Source organism: Alligator sinensis, unplaced genomic scaffold, assembly GCF_000455745.1.
Source record: "Alligator sinensis unplaced genomic scaffold, ASM45574v1 scaffold103_1, whole genome shotgun sequence".
In the NCBI taxonomy this organism is placed as follows: domain Eukaryota; kingdom Metazoa; phylum Chordata; order Crocodylia; family Alligatoridae; genus Alligator; species Alligator sinensis.
The window spans coordinates 995,135-1,007,223 of NW_005842226.1; the positions used below are offsets into that span (position 1 = coordinate 995,135).

At 50.8% G+C, this 12,089-nt stretch overlaps 1 protein-coding gene across 12 annotated transcripts in view; it reads left to right on the forward strand.

Moving 5' to 3' along the window:
• TCF3 (transcription factor 3) overlaps nt 1-12,089 on the forward strand; it is a 98,214-nt gene that overhangs the window by 70,626 nt on the left and 15,499 nt on the right. For all 12 annotated transcript variants that reach the window (XR_003094908.1, XM_006027171.3, XM_006027173.3 and 9 more), the window contains 3 exons: nt 8,647-8,749; nt 9,237-9,376; nt 11,415-11,541. Coding sequence is in view for 11 of the 12 variants with exons in the window: in XM_006027171.3 (XP_006027233.1) it covers nt 8,647-8,749; nt 9,237-9,376; nt 11,415-11,541 (370 nt within the window). In the remaining variant the exon portion in view is untranslated. The remainder of the gene's footprint in view (nt 1-8,646; nt 8,750-9,236; nt 9,377-11,414; nt 11,542-12,089) is intronic.

The window sequence follows — 12,089 nt, forward strand, 5'->3', positions numbered from 1 at the left end:
AGAAAGCAGCTGCAGCCAACTCCGAGCTGGTAAGTACTAGGGGTGTGGGAGCAGGGGCTGGGAGAGAGGACCATGAGGAGGACCTCTTCCTGCTCCCCCAGCCCCACCATGACTGTCCCTGCCTGCCCGAGCTCGGTACTTTAAAGAAAAGCCCTCGTGCTGGCTGGGGGGCAGTCCATGCTGCAGGGGGGGCTCTGCACAAGCCCCCAACCCTCCCCCTGCTCCCCCAGCCCCCCCACGGGTGCCTCGCCTGGGCCAGCTCCAGCCCTTTTAAGAAAAACAGAAAAAAAATAACCCCGGGACTCACTGCTCCTGTGGCGGCCTTGGGGCTTCGGGGGGCTTTTGCAGAGCCCCCCCCACGGCACGGGGCAGCGGGGATTCCCCCCTGCCGGCAGGAGCGGTGAGTCTGGGGGGTGGGGGGGGGGTGGTTCTGGCCTGGCTGATTTGGAGATTCAGAGATTCGGCAGCAGCCAAATCTCCGAATCGGATTCGGCTGAATCGAATCGGGACAGCGATTCGAATCACTGTCCCCCCCGAATCATCCAAATCCAAAGCGAATACTACCGCTTCGCACAGGCCTACAGTTCAGCACGGGGCACAATTCCCTGCATTGGAGTGAGATCTGCTGCTACCAGCTCCTCGTGCCCTGGCTGGATCTGGCCCACAAAAAACTTTACAGTCTGGGTCTGGCCTGGGGCACAAAGGGAGTTTGACACCCCTGCTGTAAAGCAAAGGCCCTTCTGCCATATACGTATTTCTGAAAGGGACATTTCAACAGCGAAAGCACAGGGAAACCAGAAGTGGGATTGAGGCAGGGGTCTGGGCCCAAATAGTGCCGCCTGTCGATGAAGGGTGGGTGGAAGGCATCGGTGCTTTCTGCACAGGAGCTGCCTGCTGCTGTCGGTACCGCACCTCGGCTGTGGTGCTGCCCTTTCCCTGGGGCTTTCAGTTTTCTGGTGGCATGCGCTAACAGACGATTCACGCCGCTTCTTCCGATTCACGTGGAACTCGGAGCATCCAAACTCTGGCGGCTTCCCAGCGCTTTTGCTGGAGATTGTGGGGATGGGAGGGGGAATCATTGCTCCGTAGCAGGTAGCTGTTAAACAGGGCTGCTGGTGGGTACTGACAGTTATCAGCCTCCTGGTTTTGGCGACGCACGAGAAATGCTTCAGAGGCACTCCGATGCCTGAGCAGTGGGTGCTCAGCACCACCTGAAAATCAGGCCATGTTAAGACGCCTTTAGATTGGATCCCCCAAAATTTGATGCGACCTCTGGCTCTTGTTCAAGCTCAGACCATGCTGCCTGCAGCAAAGAAGGCCCAAAGGGGAGCTGTGTCCCAAAGCACTTGTACGCTTCCGGCACAGGATTATTTTACTTGATTGCTTGAACAGACACAGGGAGCTGCTTTCCAGCCCCACGAGAGGCATGCCCTCCTTTTGAAAGAATAAATGCTAAGGCTGTCCAGCAAGGCTGGCTGGATGTGCGCGCAGCTCTGTAAACAGCGTGCCGCCGTTGTAAAGTTGCAGCAGCCCCCACCCTCTCCCTCCCGCCACGGCAGAGACGGTAGGATGGAATTTACTAGGCCTAATCTCCCCGTTCTGTCGTGGCTCCCCGGAGGGAGGATGGAAGGTTATGTAATGCTTAGCAAAGTGCAGCCAGCCCTGAATGGCAACAGCAAGGGACCCGAGCAACACAAATGGCTGGAAGTCCTGCGTGCGCACACCCTCCCTCCCCTTTTCAAAGCAAGCTGTTAAGGGGGATTCAGCTTTGCTTCTTGCCTCTTCTTGGAAAACTCCCTTTCCCTGGGGTGGGACTGGGACACTCTGCCCACTTTTTCCATAACCTACCTCTTTCTTTTTTTTTTTTTTTTTTTTTTTTTTTTTTTTTTTTTTTAATCCCTATTCAACAGGAGGATTTAAACCTCCATGCAGAGAGAGAGAAATCTGCACCCACGCAGAATTAACTATGTAGCCAGAGAGCCCTCCCCTTTCCCCCCGCCCCCCAGGCAGCTGATCAAAGGAGCTTTCTGGTCTGACTCCGTCTGCAAACATGCAGCGAAAAGAGCCTGTTCCATGTTATCACTGGACCCTGTGCAACGTAAATAGATTAATAAGCACCATGTTAAAACAGAGCGCTTTAATCTTAATTTCATAACCACTCTGACGAGTTGGAAGGGTCAGTGGCTGCAATAGTTGAGGGTGGTTGAAGCGGGGCAGGTGCTGCCAGAGGCACACAGTGGAAGGGTAAGTGGAAAGCCTAGGGATGCTTCCTGCTGCTCTGACGGCAACAGGGATGGGACAGGGACAGGCTACCCTGTGGGTTTGAAGTTGGCAGGTCTGGCTGTGAATGAACCTAACAGCATTTGGCATCTTGTTGTAGTGTATAATTAATGCACAGTCCTCCTGCCTGTTTAGCTTTGGTGAAGTGGGTCTTCAGGTGCTGGATCCAGGCAGACACCGGATCTCTCATACCCTCTGCGTCACTTCTAAACACCCCTATGCACAGCAGGAACTACACTTGTTCCTAAGCTCACTTGAGCAATAAGTCAGGAGAGCCATGACGGCATCTGGCGGTTGGCTGCCTATTTTGTATGGCACAACAAAGAACAAGGCCCAAGGCAGAGTGTCTGCATTTAACTATCCCACGTGCAAGAGCTGCCCAAAAAATGCCTCGGAGAAACAGGTTGGAGCTGTGCATGTAGAGCCTGCTGCTGTTGAGATCAGCGGGAATTTCCTGTTTGCTTCAGTGGAAGCAGGCTCAGGGTCTTACTGAAGCTGATGGTACTGACAGCCAGCTGAGAAAGCTCAGTGGCATCAGAAACCATGGAGCACAAATAGAGTTAAAAATCCTCTTGTGTGAAGCCCAGAAATCCCCCTTTGCAGCCAGAATATGCCTTTCATCTCCCCACCTCCTTGCACCACCTTAAGAATTGCTTTTTTGGATGTACCAGACTCTCCATCTGAAATGGCATTCCTTGGAGAAAAAAAAAATCACCTTGTCAACATCTCAGTTTGCCACTTGCTTGGCTTGAAAGAGGGAAGAGGCTTGGTCTGCCCGCAAGACTTGCCAGCACAGCTGAGTTGATCAGGAGTGTGAAGAAATCGCCTCCCCAGCTAACACAGCTGTGCCAGCAAAAACCCTAACGTAGATGGTTACATCAACAAAAGACCTTTTTTGTCAGTCCAAGCTATGTCTACACTATGAGTGTTAGCCCAGGCAGCTCTGTCAGCCCATCCAGGAGTGACCAGGTGAAGCTACCTGGCTCATGTTGTGCAGAAGCTCCAAAAAGAGGTTTGTGATGGCCTCTTCTGGTCCTTGTGCTTGTGGGTTTAGAGTATTGCTGCTGGTGCATTTTTCCAAACCAAGAGGGTTAAAAACTTTTTTGAGGATGTTTGAGTTCCCAGCTCTCACTGTCGCGTGCACCAGAGGGGTTCCAGACTTGAACAACAAATGGTGTTTGCAACATTTGTCCTCTCATGAAAGAAGCTGATCAAGCCTCCTACCTTTTGCATTTGGCCTTGAGTGACGATTCCTCACGGTGCCTCTGCTCTACGTGGGACCCGGGGCTGGCGGGGGTGCCTGATCCCAAGCAAGCAGGTCTGAGCACCAGCCTGTGTTGTCTGGCTTTGTCCCTGAGCCCACTGGAAATTGGTTTGTGCGCACCTTGAACGGTCGGCCGTGTGAGGGATCTGTTGCAGTGCTGAGCATGGTGGCTGGCAGCTAATTCGGTGCATAGGTTTGCAGTCTGGTGGCTGCTCTGTTTAGTATTAGTCTGGAAGGATTGCTTGAAGTCCCACCCCAGTTTATGCTTTTAAACGTGAATAACAGAAAGTGGCGGGGGGGAGGAACCCTGAGAATCACAGGGCTGGTGAATTTAATGCAGCTTTTTGGCAAGCTCCCTCCTTTTACTTTGTGCTAGCAATTTAAACACAGGAAATGATCTCACCTGTAGGTCCCAGAGGTCTGACTCTTTCGCTGACGGAGGCAAGGGCTGGAGGTTGGGTGGGGGAGGAGAGACCTGGCTATGATTTACTGTTTCCTGTGGTGCTGGATGTAGAACGTGGATTTTGTCAGTGCCCCCGAATGCAGAGGATCTCGGCGGCTCCCCGCAGCTGCTTTGTGTATTTTGGGAGCAGGTCTTCTCTCTGCGTGGGGGACCCTCAGTGATACCCTGTGCGGGTACTGGTTGTGGACGTTGAAGATGGAGGCCAGGGTTGGGTGGCAAGTTGACTGGTGATGGCTCACCCTTTGGAGGAGCCCAGATTGCTTTAAGTGATGAAACGGAGGAGCCATTTCCACCCCTTTCCAAACTGCTGTGCCGGTTCCTGTGACCCCAGGCAACACCCAAGAAACATTTTTGAAGCTTCCTTTTTCTGTTTTTTTCCTTTCCTTAAAAAGTCCCTTAAAAACAAGCAGCTTGAAATTTTTGCATCTGTTGTCTTGAGGCTTAATAAGCAACCTCAGAGGGTATGTGCATGTGTGTATACTTGTATGCACGCATGTTCAGATGCATGCACACATCCTCTCTTTAGACGTGTCTTTGCATGGCTGGGGAGCATGGATCTGTGGGAGTGAGTTGGGTGGAGAACAGGGGGCAAGAGAGCGTTAATGAGCAATTGGGCTGAAATCCGATTCCTTCAAGATAGAGGTTAGCGGATGGGCGGGGAGAAAAGTTCCTAGCCTGGAGTATGTGCAAAGGGGGGCTTGCACGTGTGTGTGTTAAGGGGTGGGGGGGAGGGAGGGTGAAAGCATTGGCACCTTTGAAATCCTGCGTTGAAGCCTTCCTCCGCGAGGATGTTTCACTGGTTTTTGATTCTCACTCAGGATTTATTAAATATATGGTAAACCTCCTTTCCCCACCCCCACCCCCTTTTCCTCTCCTCTTCTCCACTGCTGCACAGCTGCCTAGAGAGCTGGCCAGGTGCCAGGGGCTGGCAGATGGTGCAGGGCTATTAGATGTGCTTCATTCGATTCCCTGTCCCAGCTCCCGCTATTTAATCAAATTATAGGAAAAGTCAATTTACTGGATTCTTATTCTTTGTAGCCTATTCCATTCCCCCGCTCTCCCCAGACTCTGCCACAAACACACGCCACAGAGACGGGGTATTTTTTTTCCATGAATTCCACTTCAGCGCTTGTCCCTGTGTTGAAACACGGAGGTTATTGGAGACGCAAGAGGCAGAGAGGGCTGCTGTGTTTTGGGGTTTTTTTTTTTCTTTTTTGTTTTTTTTTTTTGAGAGGACAGGAATCAGTTTTTGGCATCTATCAGTTCATTCCTTTCCACCTCCCCTCTGGTTTTTGGAGTTCACAGTCCAAATTTGTACATTAGGGTCTATAAAGGCACTATCTGAACACAGCAAGATCTTCAGCAGAAAGACGACAAGTTGCAACTTCCGTAGTCTCCTGCCTCTCCCATGACCCAAAGATCCCTGGTGACGGGTGGTCCCAGCTTTCTGGCTACCGCTTACCAGCAGCACTAGGCCAGCTGGGGGGACTCTGCTTTAGGCTTTTTGGGGTGAGGGGAGGAGGATCTTTAACAGCTCCAGCTCACTACAGAGTCTTCACCTTCTGATCACACCAAGGAATTGTGGAAAGTGTTATAATGGAGGGGAGGAGGCTGTAAATTAGCTGCATGGGGTTGTCAAAGAGCTAATGGAGGGTGGGTACCTTTTTTTTTTTTTTTTTAAAGCAGCACCAGTTTGCAGTGTTGGAAGACAACCCTTTGGCAAGCAGTTATGTCCTTGTTTGTGCAGGAGGGAAATCTGAGCAAGTTTGGGTGGAGGGGGTAGGATGAGGGGGAATTTTAAAGCCTCTTTGGAGTACGTGGTTCTAAGATTGTGGGGGGTGGGAAAAATCTGGAACATGAACATTGTGCATCTTTACCATGTTAGATTCACCGTGTTGCTGGCTGTGGGTGTCTGCAGCTGGCTGTCCTGGGCTCTGGTCGTATCCCTTCCAGAATGGGTGCTTTTCTTGAGATGGTGTTTGGTGTATGCCATCTGGGAGCGCTGCCAAGAAGCCCACCCTGCCCATGCACTCCTAGTCCTGGAAATATGGCTTAGCTCTGAGCTGCTCTTGGGTTCTCCGTCGGGGCATTTCATGGCAGGCATCCGGGGTCCCTCTGTTCTGACTACGCTGCCTGACTTCAGGGATTTGGTGCGTGTGCAGCAGGAGTGAGTAGGCAGGCCTTGGCAGGGCTCCCGGCTGTGTACCAAGTAGGGTGGCCATCATAGAGGACAGTCCAGTTGCCCTCTCTTGATACGAAACCGGATGCCTTTGTCTCTTCTCTTTAAGAGGAAAAATAGAGGACAAAGGCATCTGGTTTTGTATCAGTAGAGGACAGAGTAGCAGAAAACTGGCATGTCCTCTATGATGGCCACCCTAAGGCAGCGCAGACCTGTGGGCCCTTTCTGGGATGAAGCGGCAGGAACCTGACCAACCGGACACATTGATTTTAATAGGAAAAGCTGGTGCTTTTCAGAGCATGTCTCTCATCCTTTCCTATTGAAACCCATTTTCCTCCCTATTTGGGGCAGTTTTTAAACTAAAAAGCCATTCTTTTCCCCCCTCTTAGTGGATCCTTGCTCTTTAGCTGATCAGAACTGTTCAAAGTAGCAGGCTGGGAGAGGGGAAAGAGAAACTTGCTGCATCACTGCAGGTTTCCTTTACAAACAGAGATGCTCTTTCCAGTCAATGATGGGCTGAACATGCCTGGCAGAGTTGCTGCAACCTCCTGCCTCTGCTTTCATGTGTATTTAAAAAAAAAAGAAAAAGAAAAAAGGTTTCAAGATGAATCAAAAGTGATGAAAATAGGCTCTTCACAGGTTCCCACGTCAATTTAAATGACATCTCAGTTTCTTTTACGTGTCACATTTGTGTGTGTGTGTGTGTGTGTGTGTGAAGATACTTTATCACTAGCGCAGGGTGGGTTTCTGCAGAGGCTTTCCAGGATCCATTAGATCAAAGGCCCCTTGTTGCTACCCTGTCTGCTCTCCTCAAAGCTGTTACACCTGGCCTATGCATCTAGCATCATGAAGGACTGCTGTTACCATGCACACAGCTAGGCCTCTCCTGAGGCCCTCATTGAGGGGTGACCCTTGTCTTAATCGTGCAGTTTCACTGGATAAAAGGTACTGCAAATCATCATCTTCCTGTAGTCTGAAACCTGTAACCTCTGAAATAGAGGCTGAAACAGAAGTTACAGGGACAGGATATGGCCTAAATGAAGGAATCCCCCAGCAGGAACAATTGTGTGTGTGGGAGGGAGAGACTGCACGCCCATGGATGCACACAGTCATCCATGCATCTGTCCCTCATTCTGGGTCTCTGTCAGGCCATGGCCCTTGACAGCAGGAGAGGTAGATGCAGGACACAGGCTCCTGTCCCGGAGACCATTGCCCTTCGGAGATGAAGATGGAGTGGGCTGGGCCGCGCTTGCCTGCAGAATGTGGCTCGGTTAAATCATAGAAATCATAGAGTGGTGGGGCAGGAAGGGACCTCCTGAAGTATCTAGTCCAGCCGCTTCCCAAGGCAAAATCATCCGTATCCAAACCATCCCATGCAGTCCATAATCTAAACTGAATGAGGCCATATGTGCAGAATGTCCCTTCCCAGGCTGGGTGGCTCATATTGAGCCATGAGTGATTGTGGTTGACCACTGCCCAGTGCTTTACAAGGCTGAGCAGCTGGGCTTTTGTCCTATAGCTAAGGATCCTTATGGTCTTCAAGGGTAGGGTTTTCAGTGGCAGCACTGAAGAGCAGCCTTAGAGCAAAGAGCCCCTCATTGATTAATCCTTGTGTGTGTGGGCCTCCATACCTTCCCTTCCCCCAGCCCCCCAAGTGAAGGTAGTAATACTGTTCTTTATAAAGCGCTTCTTGACTTACAGATTGAACATGCTCTTTAAACCTTGGATACCCTGATTATGGTAAAGGGCCACAGCAAAGCATGTCCTTTAAGAGCAGGAGTGAACACTGGCCATGCCCTTGCTCCACCCTCTCCTGTTTCTCTCTGGAGTTGACTGGGCACTTGGGTTTTGTATCCAGAAATAATCTCTTTGTGGTTACCCATAAAAAGCCATAACCACAGAAAAGGGAACTCAAGAGGAGAGTTGAAACTGCTGCTGGTGCTAGCCTGTTCTATAGCATCCAGAGCAAGAGAGATCAAAGCCTTACAGGAAGGCAAGGCTCATTTCTGCTTTAAATCCACTTCTTCCCCCTCACCCTGTCTCTGCCTCCGCCCCTTCCAGATGCTTCCAATTGTGTGTCGGAGGCAGAGCAATGCAAAGGCTGTTGGGGCAAGGAGAGTAGGTGAGGTGATCACCAGTCCCCACGTGGAAGGTGACCGGGGATGCAGGAGGCCACAGTAGGGTTAATGTGACATAGGGGAGGTCAGTGGCTGGGGGGAGGTTGAAGCACACCTTTGCAGCCAGGATATCCTGGATAGCCAAGAGTGTCGCTTCTTGGCCTTAACTTTGGCTGAACTTCTCCTTTCTGCTGTGGGAATTGGCTGTGTTGGCTGTAATAAGTAAAAAGAAGCACTAGGGCAGCCAGCCTGGGGCAGGGCAGGCGAGTGGCAGTCTGGCAGGCAGGGCATTGTGGTCGGCAGGCCTCTCTCTGACTCTTGCTCCCCTCCTCGTCTGCCACAGGTGTATCCATCCAACTCAGGTGATGACTACAGCAGGGATCCAGCGGGATATACTCCCTCGAAACCTCCTAGCACTGTGTATCCTGGAGCCTTCTACATGCCAGGTCAGTAGCTGCTGACCCAACTCCATAGCAGCTGCTCAGAGCTGAGCTTTCCCTTCCTGTCATGTCCTGAGCAGCAACAGAAGTGATTTCATACCTATGCCTGGTGCCTGGGTGCAGGTGTGGGTGCCTGCTGAGCCCTGGGGATGCAGACAGCATGCCCATTCATTTGTAAATAAGCCCAATAATGCCATAATCGCTGTAGCACCACCCCTTACTTGTTATGGCTGATGTGTCCCTTCCTACAGCCTGCCTTGCAGCACATCCGAGACGGAGGTTGTCCCAGTGCTCGCTAGACTACTTGGGGGGAGCACTTCCTAGTTCTGTGTACCCCAAGCCCAAGGAGGTCCTTGTTTGTCCCTGGGGGCTGCTGTAGGGTGGGTCAGCAGCATGACTTCTTAGTGCTGGAGGCACATGCCATAGGTTTTACCCAGTTACTTTTTCTTCTCCCAGTTGTACCATGATGATGTTTCTCATGCTTGTCTTGCAGATGGACTTCATAACTCGCCAGACCTGTGGAGTTCGTCTGGTACCATGAGCCAGCCAAGCTACGGGGCCATGCTAGGCAGCTCCTCTTCCCCTCTCCCACAGTCCGGTGGCTTCAGTAGTTTACATCAGCACGAAAGAATGGTAATGTGCCTCTTGGCCAGCTGTCCTTGTGAGCAAAATGCATAGGCTGTTGAAGCACAAGACAGCTTGCTAGATCTCCTGTGTTCTCTTCCCAACTCTACCACAGGCCCTTTGGGACCTTTTCCCCTCTGTGCCTTCGGCTCCTTCTCTGTGAAAACGTGTCCTGATGCTTGCCTGCCCCTGCAAGGTTTGGGGAGACTCCTATAGCCTCTTAACGTCCCTGAAGTGCAACATTGCTGTCAAATTCCCACAGCAAGCTTTAGCAGAGGGTGGATTTGCTGTATCTAGAGCAGGGAAGGGCAATTATTTCGGGCAGAGGGCCACTTACTGAGTTTTGGCAAGCCATCGAGGGCCACATGACAGGCAGTCAGGGGCAGATAAATATTAATTTTCTAAAAATTGTTGGGGCCCCGCGGGATGGATTGAATAGTGTGGTGGCACACATCTGGTCCGCAGGCTGCATTTTGCCCACCCCGGCCTAGAGTGAGACTCATGACTCTAATGAACATAGATAATGTCAGTCATTAACATGGCTGTGGATCTTCTTGCAGTGATGCTCCTTGAAATAGCAAGATGCAGTCAAATTGTAAGATACATTTAGGATTTGAAAACTTTTGTTGCTGGACCTGTGGGGATTTGTCTGACTTCCGTCAGAGTAGCACTGAGGACCTTTCAGACATCAGGGAATAGTTCTGTAATGCCTGTGTGCACAGGCAAGTGTTATGCTTGTTCTACAGCTGGGTGAGCTCTGGTACAGATTTAGGGGATAGGAAAGTAAAACATTTGAATTGATAGCAAAAGGATGTTCCTACAAGGATATCTCATTAAAATGCAGCTGTTACTGTGGTGTGATACAAAACCACTCTAGGTATAACCCTGCTTCATCCAGGGTCAAAGTTGAGGCAGTTAGCCTCTTGTTGAGGATCTTGCAGACATTTGCATGTCCCTGAGCAGCAACTGCCTCCCAACTCCCCCTGTTTTAAATGCTGCTGAACTGTATATTTGTCTGTTCCCCTGGGTTATATGAGGATCCCGTCTCTTCCTTGGGTGCTTGAATGGCTCAAGTTACCATAGTACTCGAATACTTCAGGGGCCTGATGTATTTATCATTGCAGTGTCCCAAGAAAGTAGGGGACTCAGACCCAGAGAGATGAAGAGACTTGCCTGAGGTTGCCCCGGGAATGTGTGGCGGGACAGGAAGTTGAATCCTGATTTCCTGAGTGTGGGGCTTGTGCCATAATGCCTGGGCTGCCCTTCCTCTCTAGGGCAAACCAGGCAACAGTGCCCAGATTGCCTTCTTTCATGACCACTGTGTGCCTGCTGCAGTGTTTCTACTAGGCATGGGCACGCATTTTGTGCAGCTGGAAAATGCACCATTCGTAAGACAGGAGCATCTGTGGGCTGTCTGAGCATGTGGTCTGCCCTGAAATAAAGGCAGTTGCTCACAGTCAGGAAAGAGTTCAAGGAATGAACTGGGAACCAGCCCTAGGTAGAAGTGTGTTCAGGCTCTTCTCTATTGGTTCCAGCACCCTGTTGGCTGTGCAGGTTCCCCTGGGCATGGGGACTCGCACTGAGAAAAGCGTTTCTCAGGCATTTTTTTACGTTCTCCTTTGCTCCAGAAAGTCAGATGACTGTAAATCCACTCTAATGAGATGCAGAATCCTTATTATCCATCATTGGTTTGAATAAGGACAGAGAGAGAGTTCATAAAAGCTGATCCAGTTCTTGTTAACCTTTGCTTGTGTCCCTGTTTACTCACTCATGTGTGCAAACACACATCAGGCAGGCTATAATGGAGGAACCTTCTCCCCAACCACAGCTTCTTGCCCCTAGAGTAACAGCAGAATCAGTTAAGCTTAGTATGGCCCCCTAGACCAGCCACAGCTCCTGGGAAACACCAGTGCTTTGATGGTATAGCAGTGAGCACCATTGATGCACCCTCTATAGCCTGGACACTGCAGGGGATCAGATGCTACTTCATGCTGACAAGCATTGGCCCTCTAAGGGTATGTCTCATGCCTCCTCCCCTCTTTCCTAGAACTACCCGATGCATTCAGGAGAAGTTAACGGCGGGCTCCCTTCTGTGTCTGGCTTTTCCTCTGCCTCCACCCCGTATGGTGTCTCCAGTCACACGCCACCAATCAGCGGGACAGACAGCATGATGGGTAAGTAGCATCTTTACTCTCCTGGGCCCATGGAGCTTTTGGCAGATGATCTCACTCAGTTTTTGGTCTGTTCCCCACCCTCCCCCACTTACCTCCCTGCACGCAGGTTAATCCAGAAAGGGTTAACTGCTGTGAGTGTCTAATACCTGAATGCATTATGGGCTTAAGCCACTGTCTGGCACATGGGGAGTAAAGTACATGCATAACCTAAGGTCATGCCCCTTGTGGGTCTGGAGTTGCACCACAAGACAAGTGCTATAGCAGGGCATATTGCTGTTTGATAACCAGCTGAGCTGTGGCAGGGGTTGGAGATGTCCCTGTAGCTCAGGGCTCTCCATGCATGTACCTTTTGGCACCTTGCGTATTTGTCCTGAAAAGGGTCTAGGGTCTCTTTGGGGGAGCAATGACCAAGCAAGCTTCAGGAAAGAGTTAAACATAAGCATGAGTTACGTGGGAAGCCATTGGTCTGAATCCGGAATAGAAACATTCATGCCATATTCAAATGTTGTGCTAAACCCCTGCCCACACTAATCTCTAACCCTGCTGAA